Source organism: Mustela nivalis, assembly GCF_964662115.1.
Source record: "Mustela nivalis genome assembly, chromosome: 6".
Lineage (NCBI taxonomy): Eukaryota > Metazoa > Chordata > Mammalia > Carnivora > Mustelidae > Mustela > Mustela nivalis.
In genome coordinates this window covers 149,235,581-149,255,705 of record NC_139025.1, presented here as the reverse complement: position 1 = coordinate 149,255,705, position 20,125 = coordinate 149,235,581, and the positions used below count along the sequence as shown (strand labels likewise).

At 51.3% G+C, this 20,125-nt stretch overlaps 1 protein-coding gene across 11 annotated transcripts in view; it reads left to right on the top strand.

The window, feature by feature from the left end:
- Positions 1–20,125, top strand: part of NTRK3 (neurotrophic receptor tyrosine kinase 3) — a 381,734-nt gene that overhangs the window by 91,613 nt on the left and 269,996 nt on the right. For all 11 annotated transcript variants that reach the window (XM_082736044.1, XM_082736045.1, XM_082736043.1 and 8 more), the window contains one exon: positions 17,228–17,296. In XM_082736044.1, coding sequence (XP_082592170.1) covers positions 17,228–17,296 — 69 coding nt within the window. The remainder of the gene's footprint in view (positions 1–17,227; positions 17,297–20,125) is intronic.

The following is a 20,125-nucleotide window of genomic DNA, read 5'->3' as shown; positions in this document are numbered from 1 at the left end:
GTTTGCACTTGTGTTCAAAGCTCAAGGTTTAAATTAAGTCGAGGTCAGCCATCATGGTGCTGGTTTAAGAAAGAATTAGTGGAGTTTGGCACCCTGCTTAGTGCAAGATGTGTGGAATTCAGACCATTCAGTGAAATATCCTTGGGTGCTTTCTTGTAACAATGTTTGTGATCAAAGTGCAAACTGTGCCTTCTGCTTTGTGAAAACAAAAAACTGTGTGCAGAAACACAGTCCATGGCCCCTTGTGTGGATGGTCACCCCTGGGGGAGCTAATCTTGGCCAGGACCACGTCCCCGTGTGCTTTTCTATTCCGTTCTCTTTTCTGTAAGTCTCAATCCAAAATGCCTTGGCTGCACAGACAAATGCCCTCCTGGCTCAGAAGATCCCGGATCCTCACGTAACCTGTGGGGGCGAGTGGGAGGTGAAGAAACAACCCTTTGAGGATCGATATGGAACCAAGTGGGGTAGGGGTTGGTTCTGGGCTCCATATACTGAGTGTGAGATAAGAGGTCTTGCGTAAGTCTCTGGGGACTCTGCCAGATCTCTCTGCAGGAGAGAGGCCATGGGGAATAGGAACGAACACTGCTTTCCCCAAACATTTTGCAGAATTGGACAACAGAGGCCAAAAGACCGTGCATGGTATAAATTACGGAAAACAGTGGTGTAATGACATTGTTTGGTGAATAAATTGAAGCCCTGAGTCATGAGGCCAATAACAGAGAGGGAGCCGAGAAGTGTAATTAAAAGGAGAAAAGCCATGTTTTCAGCAGACACTGGAAGCGAGATCGAGATGGGGGTGGGGGTGGGAGGCCGGGGGGCCGCTGGCCCCTAACTGTGGCTGCAGCTCAGGAGAAGGGGCATGGCTGTTACTGACAGTCAAGGTGACTGAGAGGGGAGGCCAGTGCTTCTGACACCGAGGAGGAGAGCGGGAGTGGTAACATGGAGAGTTTTAGTAGAAGCAAAGCCATGTGAGCTTTGAAAATAAGATTAGCTATAGGACCCTGAATTCTGCAGTGATTTAGAATAAGCTGGGCTGGGAGAAGTCTGTTTGAAGACTGATGAGAACCCAGGGAAGCAGGAGGGGGATCGGGAGGGGGGCTGGGTCTCCTAGCAGTCATGGGGTTCTGGAGATCATTCTCTAGGATCTCTTCTATCTGTAGCTGTCTACTTCCTTGCAAACACCCTTGGACCTGCCCTTTCTAAGGATTAAGGGAAAAAAAAAACCCAAAACAAAAAACAAGATATTTTAGAGCAAGGACACCTTACCCTGGGCCAGCTAACACGCATGGCAATGGGGACCATGGCCGACCTGATTGCTCCCCACCATTCTGTGGGGCCAGCAAGGATTAAAGACCATAAGGAACATTCAGATTCTGAGTCACATGCAAACCTTTCAGACAGATCCCCTTCCCCAGATTCTTCTGGAAATGTAGGCATTGAATGGTTTCCATGGGAGAACATATCTCCTTCACTTATGCACCAGGGCCCAGCATTGCCTGGCATGGACTAGGTACCAGATTCGTGTGGGCTGAATGATTAAGGGGGCGGAGGCTGGCTTTCAATATAGTTAGAGCTGAGATGATACTAAAACTTACTTTGTTTAGAGGATTGGCCTGTGTCTATTATTCTCACTGTAAGCCAACAGCTGAAGGGGGCATAGCACATAGTAGGAATTCAGTAAAATTATTGTCCAAACTGGGACCCTATTTTTTTAAAGAAGATTTTACCTATTTATTTATTTATTTGGAGAGTGTGGGTGCTGGGGAAGGGACATAGGGAGAGGGAGAGAGAGAATCCCCAGCAGACTTTGCTCTGAGCAAGGAGCCTGAAGTGGGGGCTCAATCCCGTGACCCTGAGATCACGACTGGAGCCAAAAGCAAGAGTTGGACGCTCAGCCACCTGGGCCAGCCAGATGCCCCGGGACTGGGACCCTTCTGAGAGTGAAAGGGAACTAACGGAACGGGATTCTGGACAACAGACCAGAACTGGGACTGTTTGGGCAAGCGGGGATATGTGGTCACCGGTCATCGGTACATGTTGAATGAATGGATCTCGTGTCCTTGGAGCTATGTAAGGGGATTGGAGGTTTTATGGGATTTGCCTCCTTTTAGCCAATGAACTTCCATTTATCCTTGGAATCCTCAGCTAATATTTCCTGGACACCTACTGTATACCAGACATTTTGCTTATACTGGGGATACAAAGAGATCAAGAAAAGCCCTGTTTTTACTTGTAGGGGGTCCCTTGGCTAATAGGAAGCCAGACTGTTGAGAGACAGACAGAGTGACAAGTGCTGAACTAAAGGGATGGACAGACCACTCGGTGGCCCTGGAGGTGGGAAAACTAAGAGTTGGGAAGCGGCCGTCAGGAAGGCTGTTTGGAGGAAGGCTATTCCAGGGAGTCCTGGAGGTTGATTAGGCATTTGCCTGAAATTCTGGGGGAATCCGGAGTGTCACGGAAGTCTGTTCCCGGCGGAGAACTCAGTGCAGATCCACTCAACAACACTGTGTTGCTGGATGCTGGGGACAGTAGAATTGTGACTAAGATAGACGGGCCATGACCTCACAGACTGCTTGAATGCTTGCTATCAGATCGAGAACCATATATTCCATTAGGGCTGTGATGGTGGAATTGCCGGGAGAGCCAGGAGCCAGGAGGAGGGGCACCGACCCCTGTCTGGGGTGCTGACCCCGACAGCACACTCGGTGGGGAGAGAGGCTTCCAGGTACCCATATGGACTGTGAAGGGGGAGCTGATGCAGCCCTCTCTGCATCCCCCCTCCCATACGGTGGCATGGGGAACCTTTCAACCACCCCCCCTTAGTTTGCTGTCATTCCCCCGGCAAACAGAGGGCTGCAGGTCCAGGCAGGGACAGGGCAGGGGCAGCAGTGCTGGTGTGCAGAGGTGGGCGTCCAGAGGTCACAGGATCGGGAGGAAGAGGCTGAGTGGGAGGTGGTGGGTAGCCAGGAAGCTAGGGGAGGTGGAGGGAGCCGGGCGTTGCTTAGGAAAGGTCCATCTGCCTCCCTGTCCAGAGCTTTCGAATGGAATATTAAAATGTTCCTCATTATTTTCCTTGGACGAGTTTGCTATCCTGATATATTAATTATTCTTAAAGGTCAACAGCGCTCTTTCGAATCCCCTTCTGTTCTATCATGTAATCAGTTAATTAATTGGAAACCATTTAGCAGCGTCTGCCGAGCGCATTGTTGGGGGTGAGTTTCCTTGTTTTGTTGTTCCTGTGGTGACGGCTCCCTCCACGTGCCACAGCCACGGAGGGTTTGGGAACTTGAGCCTGGGTCCCGCCCCTCGTCCCTCCCTTTCCCCTGGTGGTTGCCCCCCCCCCCCCACCGCTTTAGTTATCTCGTTAATAGTTGTGATCTCTCACCATCTTTGTTCTTTCCGAGTCTCCACTGGTAATAAAAGCCCGTTTTCGGGGACTGCCCACATAGGACGGGCACCCTGCGGGGCATCTACATACATCGTTTTATTTCATTCCCACCGTCTGATGTGCTAGAGATTTTTGCTCCCATTTCAGAGGAGAGAGGAGGCTCTGAGTGCTGAAGAGAGCTTTCCAAGAACTACATAGCCAGAAAGGGGCCACGCAAGGAGAGAGAACCTCCCGGGAACTTTATGTTCTTGTTTGCTGTGGGGCTGGTGCTTTGAGGACTCCGGGACAGACTTGGCTTGGGGCAGAGTCTCAGGCAGAATTCTTAGTCCCAGGTGCTGCTGGTTCATTACAGGGACAAGCGTTGGATGCGGACACGGAGCCCCATTATTTCTTTGTTGTGTTTCCATTTTGCCTGCTGTTTCTAAAGTCAGCTGTACGCGGAGACCAGGAGCAGTGCTCCCAGATGTGCCCAGCCCCGTGGCACGAGGCAGTCACGCTAACAGGCTGACCTGTGCTCCACTCAGTGGCCACTCTGCACTTTTGTTCTGCCTCCGGTCTCCCACTCACATGCCTCCTGGGGATGTGCTCTGGGGCGCTCCGCCCCAGGACATGTTGTCATCTGTCTGACTCTAGCAGGCCCCTCCCTGCGTGTGTTCTGGTCTGTAGGGAAGGAAAGGTCTGTAGGGATGTATTTCCATCACTGGACGAGGGCTCTCTGTGCCTCTCCTGGTGGGCCCCACAGTGCTGGCAGGTGGATCGCCATCCTTTAAGGCTTTACATGGGGTCCCCGTTAGACCCAGGGGGCACAGTGGGAAATGTGATTCAATTCCCCCTTTTGGCAATCAAGAATTCCAGTCTTCCCAGACCTGGGGCTTGGGAAGCATTTTCCAAATTCGGCTTAGGCGTGCTAAGATTTTGTCCTAGTGGGTCTTGGGATGCTAGGGGTCATGGGACGCACAGGAGCTGGAACCCCAGGAACACGCCTACTCCTGCTACTCCTGGTGGGTGGTAAGGAGCACGGACTGTGGCCAGGCTGTGAGGGTCCAATTCTTGGCTCCCCGTTGCAGCAGCTGTTGACCCAGGGCAGGAGACCTAACTTCTTTGCTCCATGATCTCCCTTCTGGAAAGTAGAAATGATGATGGTGATGGTGATGGGGTGGTCGTATGTCCCTCATTGGGCTGTTGGACCAAGAGTTTAGGTGAACTCTCCCATGTAGAACCTTGCACGAGAGCTGGCCCAGAATAATCGCCTTGTGTTAAGTTAGCTGCCGTCGTTACCAACACGTGCAATAGCCCCGTGACCATGGGCTGCGTACCTACTGTGTGCCAGGCGCTGTGTTGGACGTTTGACATTCACTAATTCATTTTCATCCTTAGAGCTGCCCCATAAGGCAGATACTGTTAGGACTTCAGGGGTCTGGAGGAAGAGACGGATCCAGAGAGGTTCTGTGATGTTCTCTGGCAGTTGGGAGGGTGGGTCATGCCCTCCGAGAGGGCCAGAGCCGAGAGTCTAGCTTGTCAGTTTGGCTCCAAGTCTGTGCTGTCGGACACGGAGCCCCATTATTTCTTTGTTGTGTTTCCATTTTGCCTGCTGTGGACCACTGCTCCTCGCGCTGGAGCAGAATCCAGCATCACCTGGAGGGCCTGGTACAGCATGGGGTGTGGGGCTCACCCCAAGGGGTTCTGATTCAGTAGGTCTCGGCTGGGACCCAAGAAGGTGTATTTCTAATGAGTCTCGGTGATGCTGATGCTTCTGGGCTGGGGACCACACTTGAGAAGTTCCTGCCTGCCCTACGACATGGGGACCCCAGAACAATACAGTGGGGACATGATGAGCTCTTCACCACGCTGCCTTGCCTGGGCTCTGTCTGCAGTGACAGATGCCCATACTTTCCACCTTAAAAACTGATGTGGTACCCACTTCCTCGCGTGGTCTCCATGACCCGTTCTGCTGGCCAGCCCCGTGGATGAGAAGGCCCCAAGGGACAGGGGCATCCACATGTCCTCCTAGCTCTGCTGGAAGGGAGGCAGACAGCAGTTGGCGACACCTCTTGAAATCCACACACAGGGTCTGGTCTGGGAAGGGGAAGGACCAGGGAGGACTGAGGGGCTCTGGGCCTCCCGAAGCCCTTCGGCAGCTGTCCACAAAGCCAGCTCGGGAGAGAGTGGCCTCCGTTAGCCCTTTCATCCTAAGGGATGACACCATGCTCCAAGCTCCTAGGAAAATCTCTTGGGTTCTGGGCTCAGGTCTCTGCTTCTTGGTGCATCCTCTGGCCTCAAAGGGACCCCCTCCACCGGGCAGCTGGGCAGGGTCCCGGTCTACTCAGTTTAGTCAGTTTCTAGCACTGTTGCAGCCATTCTCCTGACTGCCTGGCAGCGCCTCCCCCTTGGCACTCCCCTGCCCAGGTTCAGGTCGGGGAGCTCAGTCCCCTTTCTGTCATTAACAGCGACATCTGTCCCCAGGAGCTCCTGTGGGAGGTCCCTCAGCTCTTCACACGGCGTCCCTTTACAACTGGGCGCGTGGCTGTTTTATTCTCTCCGACAACGTATGATCGTCCAGGTTTTCAGGACAGAAGGAGCTGATAGGAGGTGAAGTCCACTCATTGGAAAGATAGAATTTCACTACATCAGTGGCTCTGGGAGTGTGGTTCCCAGACCGGGGACATCGGCCTCCCCCAGGGAACTGCTCAGCAATGCAAATTCCAGGCTAGACCCCGACTCAGAAACCCTGGGAGAGGGAGCCTGGTTGTCTGGGTCTTCTCAGCCTCCAGGTGCCGCTGATCCCCAGGGCTGGAGAACCCGTGCCCTAGATGCTAACCTCAAGCCCCCGCTTGGGCCTGGTCTCCTTCCAACCTCTCATCGTGAAAGAAGGGATCAAGCGCGATGTGGGCCTAATCACATTTCCTTATAAACGGACCAAAGCAGCTTTCTCTGCATCGTGTTGTTGTTTTGGGGAGACCCATCGGTTTTCCTTGAATCCCAAGAGTAGATCTTAGAACAGAGATCTTAGGTGCCTGGTGTAGCTAAAAGATAATAAGCAGAAACATGCTTTCTACATCTTGAAGAGCGGGGTGCCCTAGCCTTCTGGCTCCTTCCTGCCCTTCTCCCTGCCAGCCTCCCCGGACTCGGGGTCCCCTGTCCTGACAACGTGCTTGGCGTTTTCTTCACCAGCCCCTGGGGGGCCTCAGCCACGCTCCCTGTGGCTTCCCCACCTCGATAGCCTCTGCTTTGCTTCTAGTTACTTTCTTGATTGTCCCACAGTTGCTTTCTGTGTGTCTCTATTTTTCTCTTGTCACAATGGCTGTCCGGTGAAACATGAGTGTCCCCACTTCAGTGTTCACGGACCAGAATCTGTGTTGGAGGCCGTGGCTCCCTGAACCAGGCCTGGCTGGCTCTGCTCCTGAGAGGCCTGCTGGTCAGAAGGCCCCCTGTGTGTCAGGTCTCATTTCCCCGACCCTGGGGCTCCAGAGAGAGCTCTCCTGCTGCAGGGCAATTAGCTTTTGGTTAATTTGTCTGAAAAGAAACTCCCAAGGAGCAAGACCCCTCGAAACAGTCTCCGTAACGCTCAAGGCCTGGCGAGAGGCAGACTGTGTGGAGGCTCAGAGCTCATGTCAAGGCCTTTTCCTGAGCCCTGTGAACAGACGTCTGCCCCCAGGCTTCACAGTGAGCTCTCCACCTTCCCTGGACCCGTGGGGCCCTCAGGCTCTGCCCAGGCATGTGGGCAGTAGGCTGGGCCAGAGTTCGGGTCCCAGTGCATCTCCTGGGGGCCGGGGGGGGGTAGATGCTACTTGTTGTCTCATGAAAGTGGGTTTCTCTGTTTTTTCATTGAGCTGAGATTTTGTTGATGGCTGAGTTCAGGAGGTCATCGCCTGCATCTCTGCACCTGTTCGCATGGGCTTGGGCCTGTTGTAGCTTCAGCGGCGACTGGAGATGGGCCGATAAGGGGAGAGACGCCGCGCTTGAACAATGATAGACTGTGTCTGTCGAGGTCCAGGCCCTGTGCCAGCTGCTTTCTGTGCCCCGTTCACCGCAGCCCGTTTAGCCCTCACTGCCCGTCAAAGGGACAGGCCCTGTCCGTATCCCCAGCGTGCACAGGAGCAGAGAGGTCGGGGAGTATACCCGGGGTCACAAAACATGGATGCAACAGAGGAAGGGCCGGCGCCTGGTCCGGGATGATGCCCACGTTCTGTGGGGATTCAGCTGAATTCTCTGTACATTTATTGAGTTTTGCTCTGCTCTGGGGCCCGTGAGGGCTCTCCAGCCACAAAGAGGTGATTCTCTACTTGCAGGAAGAGCGGTCTGCGGTGGGAGGGGGCCAGCAGCCTCAGAGCGGTCCTTCAAAGCCGGTGGCCTGACACATGGGCCCAGACTAAATGCATGGGAGGAAGAGGGGGCACACTGGGTGGCGCTGGTCATACTTAGGACCATCTGAACTGGGCCTACAGGACAGGGAGCAAGAGCGTGAATGGTAGAGGGCGCCGGGGAAGTGCCAGGAAGCCGTGAGGGAGTTGTGGGATGGGAAGTCTTCAGGGTTTGTTATGGGGAGGGAGGTGGGTAGTGATGGGAAGGACATGCAAACAGGGGGTTGAGGTCATCGTGTGAAGAGACTTGAACTTCAAGGCAGAGCCTGGACTGGATTAGGTGGGCCGGGCATACCAAATGTCCAGTGATCACACCCAAGCCTAGTGTCTCCAGTGTGGGGACACCCTCCTTCTCCATCTCCTCAGCATGCCTCTTTCCCTGCCTGTCCTGAGCTTCTCCAGCTCGAGAGGACGCCGGCACCTTCCTGCTGGTGTTGCCAGGTGGCTGGGGATGACCGGAGTGATTCTGTTCCCCACGACAAGCTGCGTGGCTGCTGGATTCTGGGACGGATTGGCACCTGCAGAGAGGACAGCTGCCCTTTGGAGAACTTAAGAGCTCTACTTCTCTACCTGTTGGCGGCTCCAGTCCACTGAGGGACCCCGGTCAGTGCCTGGCTTGTGTAGATGGTCGAGAGCTGCCGTCCATGGCTCTTAGACCCTTGAAAAGTGGCCAGTCCAAATGGAGGTGTGTTATGAGTGTAAGTACACGTGGATTTCAAAGACAGAACACACACACAAATGCTAATGAATGATCTCATTAACATTTATTAGATTGATCCTACAAATAGATGACACTTTATGGTTATTGAGTAAAGTGTCACGTGTGAGTACAACTACTTTCATCTCTTTCTTTTCACTTTTCAAAATGTGACCACCAGAAAATTTGAATTTGCCTATATGGCTCCCATTATATTTTCACGGGTGAGGGCTGGCACACTTTTTCTGGAATGGTCCACATACTGAGTATTTTCTATCTTCTGTGATCACTATTCAACCCTGTGTCTCTGACGCAGGCTCCGAGGGTGTATGAGTTTTCTGTAGCTGCTATAACAAATTACCCTAAACATTGTGGCTTAAAAACACCAATGTCTCGTCTTACACTGTGTAGCTTAGAACCAGCATGCTCCTCGCTGGGCTAAAAAATCCAGGTGTCCTCAGGGCTGGGGTCCCTTCTGGAGGCTCATGGAGAATTTGTTTCATTGCCTCTCCCAACTTCTAGAGGCCATGCACAGCCCTTGGCAGGTGGCGTCGGGCTCCATCTTCAAAGCCAGCACAACCCAGGTCTTTTCCTTTCCTCCTTAGTCACATCCCTCTCTGACCTCTCTGTCCCCGCCCTTCCACTTCTGAGGATGCTTGTGATTGCCCTGGGGCCAGGGGATAATTAAGGATAATTTTCTCATCTCAAGGTCCACACTCTTAATTACATTCACGGAGTCTCTTTCGCAGCAGAAACTGATCTATTCTCAGATTCTGGGGACTTGGATGTGGACCTCTTCAGAGGGCCATTATTCCCCCTCGAACGTGGGTCCAGACAACACAGACATGAAGGGGTGTGGCTGTATTCCAAAAATCTATTTACAAGAACAGAGTGCTGGCCTGCAGATGCTAGCTTGCCGAGCCCGACACTCCATGATGAATGATTCTGCACCCAGTTTCCAATGCGTGGGCTTTTCTCCCCACACCACCAAGCAATTCTGGGACACCAGCTGGGTGTCCTGTAGTTCAACTCAATTCCGCCACCATCTACGCAGAGACAGCATCAGATCCCACTTGAGATGCCGGTCCCCAGTCCAGAATCTTCCTGGTGCTTCTGATACCCTGGCTGTAAATCACAGATCCCCATGACCCCCCTTCCTTGGGTTCGATTAATTTACTAGAGTGGCTCACGGAACTCAGGAAACTAATTTACTCACTGGATTACTGGTTTATTACAAAGGATATTAAAGAGTACAAATCAACAGCCAGATGAAGAGATACATAAGGCCAGGTCTCGAACCAAGGAGCTTTCGTCCTTGTGGAGTTTGATGTGGCCTGGGGGCACATGGAAGTGTTGTGGTTCACCAGCCCTGGACCCCCTTTTTTTAAAATGGGGTTATGTGGGGCTTTTATTACTTAGGCCTATCTGAGTCCATCATTGGCCACTGGTGATTGATTCAACCTCCACTGCCTCTCCCCTCTCTAGAAATCAGGGGGTGGGACTGAAAGTTCTAGTCCTCTATCTATGGTTGGTTGCCCTGGCAACCAGCCCCCATCTCCAGGGGCTTTGCAAAAGTCCCCTTATTCTCTGAAGCAATCTCAGGAGCTGAGGAGAAGAGCTCAAATATTATAACAAAAGATGTTCTCATTGTTTTTACTGCTCAAGAAATTCCAGGGTTTTTGGTAGCTGTGAGCCAAGAATGCTGGACCAAGAGCAAATACCTATTTCTTGACCACAACCATCATTTCTGTATGCTATGTGGGGTGACATTTTTGGTTGGATGCCTGATGGAAAAGGTTCTGTGGTCCAATAAGTTTGAGACTCAGTAGGTCAGATCCTTCTCTTCATAAAGGCTCTGAGAAGTTCTGCAATAAATGAGCCCATTTAATTTGTTTAAAACCACATTTTTCAAGCAACATGAATTTTTTTGCCCTTATAATATCCATTAACGTACTACAGATTTAAGATTCCCAGGAACATTCTCTGGGAAACCCTGGTCCAGCCCAGCACAGGGCCTTGTAGAAAAGCTGCCTCCAGTCTCCTGATCTAAGGTCAAGAGACCAGTCACGTCACTTGAGATTTGATTAGAGAAAGCATTTTGGCTTCATTAAAGTTCATTAAATGAGCCATCCAGTGTAATTTAGCTGAATAAAAATGGCTCAAATGGCCTTAACCCCCACCCCCTTTTACAGCAATTTAATTGAGGGGAAAGCAAATATATCAATGATGTAGAAAAATATTTCTTGGTCTTCAAGAGGAACGTTGGGTGGCAGCCCCTGCTTCCTTGTCACAGGCACTGGATTTTAAGAGGTTGGCTTGCACAGCCTCCTTGGTGGCTGGTAGCAGGCCTGGGGGATGAGATTGCATATGGCGCTTCCTTCCTTCCCACCGGTTCATCTCAAGGAGGTTGGTGGCAGCCACCTTCATGACTCCTCATGGTGGGCTACAGTCCCCTCTGGTGCGGGGTCGACTGTACACAAAGTCACAAGGTCAAGGTCAATGCACCATACATGCCCTGGGTCTTGGAGAAGTGGGCAGTAGACTGGCAGCCTTCTCCCTCTCTGGTGGGCTGGTTCCTTTCTAGGAAACTCTATGTGGGGTTGGTGCTGCATGGGGATGGGGTGGTGGTTCTCTTTTCTTGACCTTCCCTCCATGTTCTTCAGCAATTTCAAAAGAATCCTGGTATGGGGTGGCAGGGGAGGGACTTGGCTATTTCCACGAAGACTGAGATGTTTCTTTTATGGGGAAAATGAAAGGAGGACAGACAGATTGCCAAGGGGACATCTGATGTCACAAAAGGGAAGGAAGAATTGCACTTTTTTTTTTTTTAAAGATTTTATTTATTTATTTTAGAGAGAGAGAGAACAAGTGAGGGGAGGGGCGGAGGGAGAAGCAGACTCTCTGCTGGGCCGGGAGCCAGACTCAGGTCTTGATCCCAGCACCCTTAGATGATGACCCAAGTCGAAGGCTGATACTTAACTGACTGAACTACCCAGGCGCCCAAGGAATTGCACCTCTCAAAATGCTGCCTTCTTGGATGAAGGAAATGAGATTGAGATTATGATGGACGCAGCCAGTAAGCCACAGCTCCTGGAGCCTACAAGACGAGAAGGGCCTTGACCTCTGCTGGTTAGCCATGCTTGATGCTCTGAGCCAGGACGGTGTTCAGAATAGGCCTTTTGCAGGCAGTGGAATGGATCCTCTAGGAGAAGCCACCTTTGTCTTTGGGCTGCAGCTGAACATGCTCCTGGTTCTCAGTGTTCTCTCTCTCTCTTTTTTCTTTTCTTACTCCAAAGGGTTTCTTGAGGTGAGTTTCACATCCAAGTCCAGGGCAGAGGGGATGGGACTTATAAACAGGAACCTGGAAGATGGTCCGAGGGCTCAGGGTGGAACCCAAAACAGAGTGCGAGGTAAATAGAGGAAGAGGGTGGGGGGCCCAGGAGAGGAGACACAGACCATCACACAGTGATAATGACTTTGGAGAGGGGGCTCCATTAGCATCCCGTGTATTTATACAGATGTAAGGGGAGTTGTGGGGGGGCCCAGGGGCCCGCAGGTCTGGGAAGATGGAAAAGAGAGTTTGGGGGTTCAAAGAGGGAACCTGGCACCTTCCAGCGATTCCTTCCACACTCCAGTCTTGACTTATGAAATGGACCAAAGCAACTCCTCATTTCCTACTACAATCATATCTAAATGTAAGGAATTTTGGCTTATGAAATCACACTCCAGTCTTGAAACACCACCTGCCTCCTGGGCCTGGAGAGAAGACGAAGCCCTTCGAAACGTCAGCCATGTTGTACATCCAGGCACTCCACGAAGTCTCCCAGCTTCAGGATCACTCGCGGATGGAGCTTAGTGTCCCCTCCTCAAGTCTCAGCCCCCATAGACGTGGTGCCTTTGGGGCAACTCAGGAATTCATCTGGTTGCCTTTTCTTGGCAACAGGATCCATCTTGAGTGACCTCTGGCTGGACAGCAGGGTTCCCAGGGTGGAGGGCGACATCCTCCTTGGTCATGGGTTCTATCCTGCTGGGGTCGGCTGTCCCCTTTAGGAAGGTCATGAGGCTGCTGGCCAGGCTGAGGTGTTAAGCCAGGGAGGGCCCGTGTTTACCAAGGGGTTAATGGAAGAAAGGGCCATCTCAGCCCTCTCTTTCCGCTGGGTCCGATTTTGGCCATCTGTGTGTCTGGCTCCCTGTTCCCAGAGCACCCAGGAGCTTCGTCATTGTTCATTACTCTGGGCCCCAGAGTCTGGACTGTGAGAGAGCCAGCAGTGTGGGACAGAATTAATGGCTGTTTGGTAGTCTCAGATGAGGGATACGGGGGCCATGTCACAGAGCTTGATTTTGGGAAAGTATTTGATGCCTCATCTTGTAAAATCTTGCTCACCAAATTAAATCCAGTGGTCAGGTGGCTGGGAACCTGGCCATTGACCCAAGCACAAGTCAGAGATGGGGGATAATGGATCTGTCAGGGACGAGGCTTCTGGAAGACGCTGCTGTGGGGCTGGAGGCAGGATGGTTCCTAACCCTTGAGTCTGATGAGCAGGGTAGCCAGCCATCAATTACAGGTGGCAGGCGAATCCCGCTGGGGCCCTAGCTGGGAGGAAAATCAGGGGTAGTGAGTTCTGAGGGGGGCGGTCAGTCAATCAAAGCCCTGTGTCTCAGCGTCCCTATTGTCCTGCACCATGAGCATTTATAAATGCCCGAGAGGGGAGGGTGGCCAGAGGTGTGCCCTGCTTGTCTTGGGGTGGCTCTGTGTTTGCCTTGTGTGTCCTCTGTGTACATAATTGTCTCTGGGGCTGGGAGCTTCACTCTCACGTTTCTCTGGCGGGGTACTGGGTACATGTACAGCTGTGCAGGTTGTGTGCACTGCCTTCCTCCAGAGACTCATGTAGCTAGCACAGTGCCCATCTCTGGCAACATACGCCGAGGGTGTGTGTGTGTGTGTGTGTGTGTGTGTGCACGTACCTGGGAATTTACATGTCTGCGCCTCCGTTGCGCACATTCCTGGGGGTGTGGTTTGTTGCTTCTTGACCGAGTCTTTGCCTTAAGGCCACTCAGACCCGTTCAGATCGACCGCGGAGATGTTAGTAACACCCGCCCTGTTCCGTTGCATATACTAAATAGGGTCATGAATGTAAAAGTGCTGAACACAGTACCTGGTGTTCAGTAGTAAGCCCTTGGTGAGTGGTGGCTGTTGGTTTTAGTGGTAGTATGGGTTGGCAGGGAGGTGGGAGCACAGGAGAGTAGCTGGTGTGCAGAAGAGGTAAGGGCAGGCTTTCCCTCCAACGGGAGGAGGTGGTCTGTGTCCCGGGGAGGTGGCTGGGGAGGAGGGGAGCTGGTCGTCCTGGACACAGCCCGTCAGTCCTGCAGCGGCTGCTCCATCGGGCCAAAGAGCTGGAGGAATCCAGGGGCCCTTTCTCTTCCCGGTGGGGCTTGGTGGGCGTGGCAGGAAGGAGATGAAGCCAAGACAACCCCAGGAGAACAGGGGCCCCCCTCCCCTGTCTACTCCCCATTCCCGAATATCCCAGGGCCCCCTCCCCTCTCCAGCTTGTAATAAGGAGATAATACTATTTCTTAGTCTTTATTTGCCCAGAATGCCTGTTATTTTCTTTCTTCTAGAATCCAATTTTCTCATGACATTTCTGCCTAATGTAGCAAAACATGACCTTTGTGAAAGGACGTTGCTGGTAGCCTGATCCCTGCCTCAGGCTCCCCAGGAACCCGCCGGCACACGCTCCCAGGCTGGTCTTCCCTCAGAGATGGGCAGGGTCCCCGCTTCACCTGCCTCATACCTGCATTAGTCCCTGCTTCTCGCGGGGGTGGGGTGGGGAGAGACAGACGGGGCTGCTTCTGAGCCCTCGGCGAATCTGGGGGTTCCTGGCTGCTGTCGTGGGGTGCTGCTTGGTTTTAGAACTGGGGGTTCTGCTCAAGGAGGTGCCCCAGTGAGGAGGGGACCTTGTGGCCGGTGGGCCTGTTTGACGTCGGCTGCCACTGCTGCGGTTGTGGGCAGAGAGTGAGCCGGGAGAACAGGACAGAAGCCTTCTACCTGGGTGAGTCACTCACATTTGCTGGAACCTCACAGAAGCTAAGCGTAATGGGGGCCCAAGCACGGTACCGAGACCCAGAATCCTTGACCCCACGGTCTGAGCTCCAGGTGCAAAACCCAGTGTAAAGCCAGCTGCTCGCCGGGCATGTGCACCAGATTCCCACTCCACCCTCCTGAGCAGGAGGTGGGTCAGGGGAGCCGTGCCCCATTGGTGTCCTTCAGTGGCCACCACGCAGGCCTTCCTTTATCTCCCTTTCCTTCTGGTCACTGGAGCATGGAGGAGGTTTGCAGACCCACGACGGACCGGGAGTAGGGGTTTTAGGAAGCCGAGTGTGCAGTTTAAGGTTTATTAAGCTTTGGTGATTCATACGGCGTTCGAGCGCTTCCTTCCATCCGCAGGAAGCAGGCTCCGGAGGTGTCTACTGTAGACAGGGATGTGCAGGCTGGAGGACACTATGGAAAGTTCTGGGTGTGGGGGGAGTGGAACAGGACGCCTGGGGATCTACTCCTGTGGTCCCCTTCCTTTGCCCACCAGTCCCCTGCCCCCGCAGAAAGGGGGCTGTCTTTCTAACACAGTCACCGGCTGTCACCAAGGGCAGGGCTGCCTCAGATATGAAGGGGAAGCCCTGTCCCTTAGGTTGTCCTTGTGTGTGCCATCTGTCCCTGTGAAATCGGTGTGTGCCGTCTGTGATGCCACCAGCCTGGACTTCCCCGTGACCTCCAGACGCAGGTATCCACCAGCCTAGCCGATTTCTCTTTCTGGATATTTCACAGGCATCTCAGACTTAGCATTTGCAAGCATTTGCTCATGATTTGAACCCCAGATATCATGCTTTTACAGCCTTCCTGGTCTCACTAAGTGATCTGGCTGCTGGCCTGATGGTTGGCGTCTTGCTCCCTCCTCTCCCAGGCCCAATCCAGTAGGAGGTTCTGGGGGCGCTCTCCCCCCCTCCTTGAATCCACCTGCTTCGTTATCTCTAATCCCCTTCCTCAACACTACCGCAGCCTCCTAATCGTCTGCCAGCTTCCAGGCTTGGTCTCTTACTTTAAGAAATGGTCATTAGATTATGTCCCTTCCCTACTTAAAGCCATCCAGTGCCTTCTCTTGGCTCCTTAAAATAAAAACCCAAGGTTCTCACCATGGCCGGCAAGGTGGTTGTGGCTGTTGCCTCTCCTCCTTACCCCCGACCACTCTCCACTAACTCCTTTCCCACCGGCCCCCTTTCTGCCTTTGCTCTTCTTGCTCCCACTGCCCAGAAAACCCCGGCCCTGGCACCGGTTCATTCCTGCTCTAGCCTCAGCTCGATGCTACCCTCTTGGAGGACACCTCCCGAAGCGCCTGTGTAAAGGAGCTGTCTCCCTCTCCGGCATCCATGATGGCATCTTGGTTTGTCTCCTTCCTTCTGTCATTGGCGAACTGCCGTTGCCTTGCTTATTCATTTGAAACTTGAATGTAAGTTTCAGAGAGACCTTCTCATTTGTGCCCCTTTCATTTCCCCCAAGGAGTCTGTATTTGGTTCCTCCCCAAGTGTCTGCTGTAGAAGTCATCTAAGTGGAGGTGTGCGGAGAGCGGATGCGTGCGTGCGTGAACAGGAGTCTGTACTTGGGTTCATCACCTGCGTGTTTAATTGGCACCAGTGCATGCGCGCGCGCGCTCGTGTGTGTGTGGATAATGTTGACCTGCGTGGCATCTTACCACCATCCCATCTCATCAGTGCAGGAGTAGTGCTCCTACGGGATCATGTTGACTCCGACCGTGTCTAACTGCCGCCTTGAAGGGCTGTTGTCATGTCAAGCGTCGTCTGTTGAGCCTGGCAACGTGATCACCGTGGGTGTGTTTCTTCTATTATTTGGAAGACTAATGGCTACTCCTTTTCTCTGTACATCCTAATGAGAACAATTAAATAGCCATTAGGAGGAGAACAGAAGTGTGAACAAAAGGCTGATGTCTTGATCACGGATGGGCCTCTTTGCTGGGGGAGGGACTGGGTAGAAGAAATTGTAGGTGACCTGCAGGGTTTCCCACTATTGTGAATGTTAAGAATTCTTGATGGTAACAGGGGGCATAATTTCATTTATGCAAGACGAGTAAGTCCTAGAGATGTACCGTACAGCGTCGTGAGTCATTAATTAGGTGGTGTGTACACCTAAAAATGTGTTAAGAAGTTATATCTTATATTAACGGTTATAGCAAAAAAAAAAAGAAAAAAAAAAGAAAGAGAGAGGGAGAGGGAGGGAGGAAATTTTTAAAGTTGATGGTTAAGTTTATGACATTGTTTATGGTGACAGTTTCATGGGTATACACTTGCCTGGAAATTCATCAAGATGTATGCATTAAATATGCCCAGTTTTTTAAATGTCTGTGACACTTCAATAATAAAAATGAAGAAGAAAGCTTGTTGGCTTGTGTATCCTAAGAGCTCTGTCCCCCTGTGGGAGGGTGGCCTCCAGAAGTTTCCCTGAACCTTTACTGTGGTGAGAGAATGTGGGAAAATGACCAACCGTTCTTTTCTTTTTCTTCCATTTTTTTTTTTTTTAACATTGTAAATCTCTCACTTTTGCTTCCTCGAAATCCCCTCCAAACCTGATCTGGGGCCTTGACTACTGGCGGATACGCTGTTAGCAGAACGGACCAAAGAAAAGAACAACAAAGCCAAGTTCCCATGAAATAACCAAGAGCATTACTCATGCCGGGTCTGTCCCTTATTTTTTCCCTTTATCTGTCACTCTTGCAGAAACCTGTCGAGTAACCGGCTCACCACACTCTCATGGCAGCTCTTCCAGACGCTGAGTCTTCGGGAATTGTAAGTTTGGCTTCGAAGACCCTCCAAGCAGTAGAGCGGTGGTAGAGGTTGGGTGGGAAGAAATGTGGGGTGGTGGAACCACCTGAGGTTGGGTGTGCCCTTGGGGCTCCTTGGGCTGGGTGGCACAGAGTGTACCATGTTCAGTGAGAGCGAGACACCCTCTTTGTTGCTTGATTTCTGATGCTCTTTCCAGCACAATTCTGAAGAAGACCGGGATCTTATCTCTGAGCAGGGCCTAGTTCTGTGGTCTGTAGGTAACTAGTAGTAATAGCATTTATACTTATAATATTAGAGAGTATTTTCAATTTATAATAAGTGATTCTGTGGATGATGAGGCGCGCTTTCATTGATGTGACTTTAGCTTTATCATCATGAAAAAAATAGACTTATCATCAGGAGCATTATGGGAGATAGGTGTTATTATATCTCCAATATAAAATGTATTTCTTCATTTTAAGGTGAAGGTGCTGAGCCCCCAAAAGGCACATGAGACCCAGGCAAGATTGCATTGTTAGGTACTGGCCAACCTAGAGGCCAACCTTAAACCCAGGCCTGTGACTTCCAATTGCATGCCCTTTCCGTCACTCATCATCTTTTGTCAGTCTGTTTGGCTTGCATATGGGCATCCCAGTGGTGGGGGGTGGGAGGCAAGTCTATATATTTATTTAATCTGCCTGTGGACTGCTTGGCCTGACTATCTTCCCAGGCTGATAGATGCACCCCTACCCCCTCCAGCCATTTTGTGCGAACCCTTGTTGGACGAAGGAGTGAAAATTCCTGACCACTGCTGGAAAAAACGAGTTGTGTTGTTGTATGAGTCATCAGGGTCATCTCTGTGCATGAAGGACAGCGTGTTATGTTGAGGGAACAAATCAAGGAATAAATTGAAAAGGAATTGAGGCATGGATGAAATTAGGGAGGTAGGGTTCCAGAGACACTGCTCATGTGTTCCCATTTATTTAGTGACTCAGATCCAAATTCACTGAATGCAGGTTGCTTTACCAACTTTACCAAGAGTCGGTAGCCTTGGATCTCTGCCCGTGCTGTCGGCCTTTCAATCCCCCACCGGAGGATCCCTCCACCTGGGAAGACCTGAGTTCACGGATGAGTCAGGATCTTAGCTTTTCCAATCCAGCTGGTCGAGGAGGGAGAATATTTACATCCAGTGACTCAATAGCCCATTACCCCATGATGGCTTTGTATACCCTACTTATCCTCACGGACCTGAGTGCCCTGATTCTTTGAAAGGCCATCCTAGGGCCAGGAAGTACAGAGGTGATCTCAACAGTGCTGGAGAGTTCAGGACAGTACTGCTGTGGGTTGCCTTCCTTTCTTAGGATTTTACCCTTCCCTCTGGGCTACTCCTCAGATATAGTGACTACAGTCCTTTAGCCACATAGGGTTGAGATCCTGAGGTACACTGATTAAAAACTACCCGAGCTGAGGAAAATATAAATATATACTTACTTGTTTATACAACACTGAAAAACCTAGATGATGTCCCAAGTGTCATAGACAGCTAAATATCAGACCGTTAGACTTGATGCCTCGTATTCATTCCCATCTTTGTAGGTGGAAGAAAACCTTAGCATTAAGTGAACATGACTGCTAAGATCACTACTAACGATTGCTGAGATCTGACTCCTGTGCCAGGCACTGTGCCAAACAATCTCTTGAATTATGTACATTCGTTATTTAATTTAATCCTTGTGGTAATTTATCGGGTAGGAATTATTACGATCACTTCACATTCGGGGACCTCGAGGTACTCACCAAGGTGAAGTATCTTGTTTCGGGTTACCCATTAGCCAAGGGGTAGCATATGGACTCAAGGTCTTGACCACTCTTGTTAGCTGTCCCTCAGCCTCTCAAAATCTGTTTCCAATTCAAAGAGCGGTTCTGCAATAATTGTCAAAAAGTGCATGATTGCAGTTCCTTCTTACGTTGCCCTAGATCCGATCAAGGGCTCTGTCATAGAGGAGCTAACCGGGGGCTCTCTCTGCTCTTTCTTGGGAGTCTCATGTGAGTTCTTGCAGAATGCCTTCCCCTTCCTCTGTAGGAGGCGAGGGACAGCATCTCTCTGGGGGACATCTAGGGTCTGCAGTTGGCTGAATTATTGAGAAAACGTTCAGTGCTCCTTCTAAAAAAATCATTGGATGTGAAATCAATGGTGTGCTGCCCTGGTGACCTGTTTCGTGGAGTTTCAGAAACAGTTGTTCCGTGGATATATATTTAAAGAAAATGTCAGATTTATCCCAGAGGATCATGGGATTCTGCATTCATCTTTGCCCGGGATCAATACACTGGTGAGCTAGATGTGACTTATGGAGGAATGAAGACGTTCCCTTCAGTGTGAGCCAGTGTGTGAGGGCCGCCATGTCCCAGAGTATTTTATTTCTGTCACATTGTTAAATAAGAAAAAAAATGACGTGGGAAAATAAAGAAGCCCCCCTCTTGTCCTGGTGGGGGTCTATTTTTTGAGGAAGAGTTGAATGTGGAGAGTGGAAAATTTATATTTTGGCTGGAGGGGCCTCATGTTGGCTTTTCACTGTGGCTATGATTAAAATCCAAACAATCCCAGTTCCTGGCAAATGGAAGAGGGGGTAGTATTTTCTTGTCCGACTTCCTGATTAGTCCACATGGCGCCATCTGCCATGAGCCTTGTAGATTGCCAGAGTCTGCCCAATGGGGCCTGTGGGCTGGGTTGGGTATTTCCAGGAAGATAGAATCTTGGCCTTGGAGGAGAGAGGCCAGGGGGAGATGGCTTTCTGAGCCATGATGGCCAGAAGATCCCAAAGCCAGAGTAGGAGCTTTGAGCCACCTTCTGTG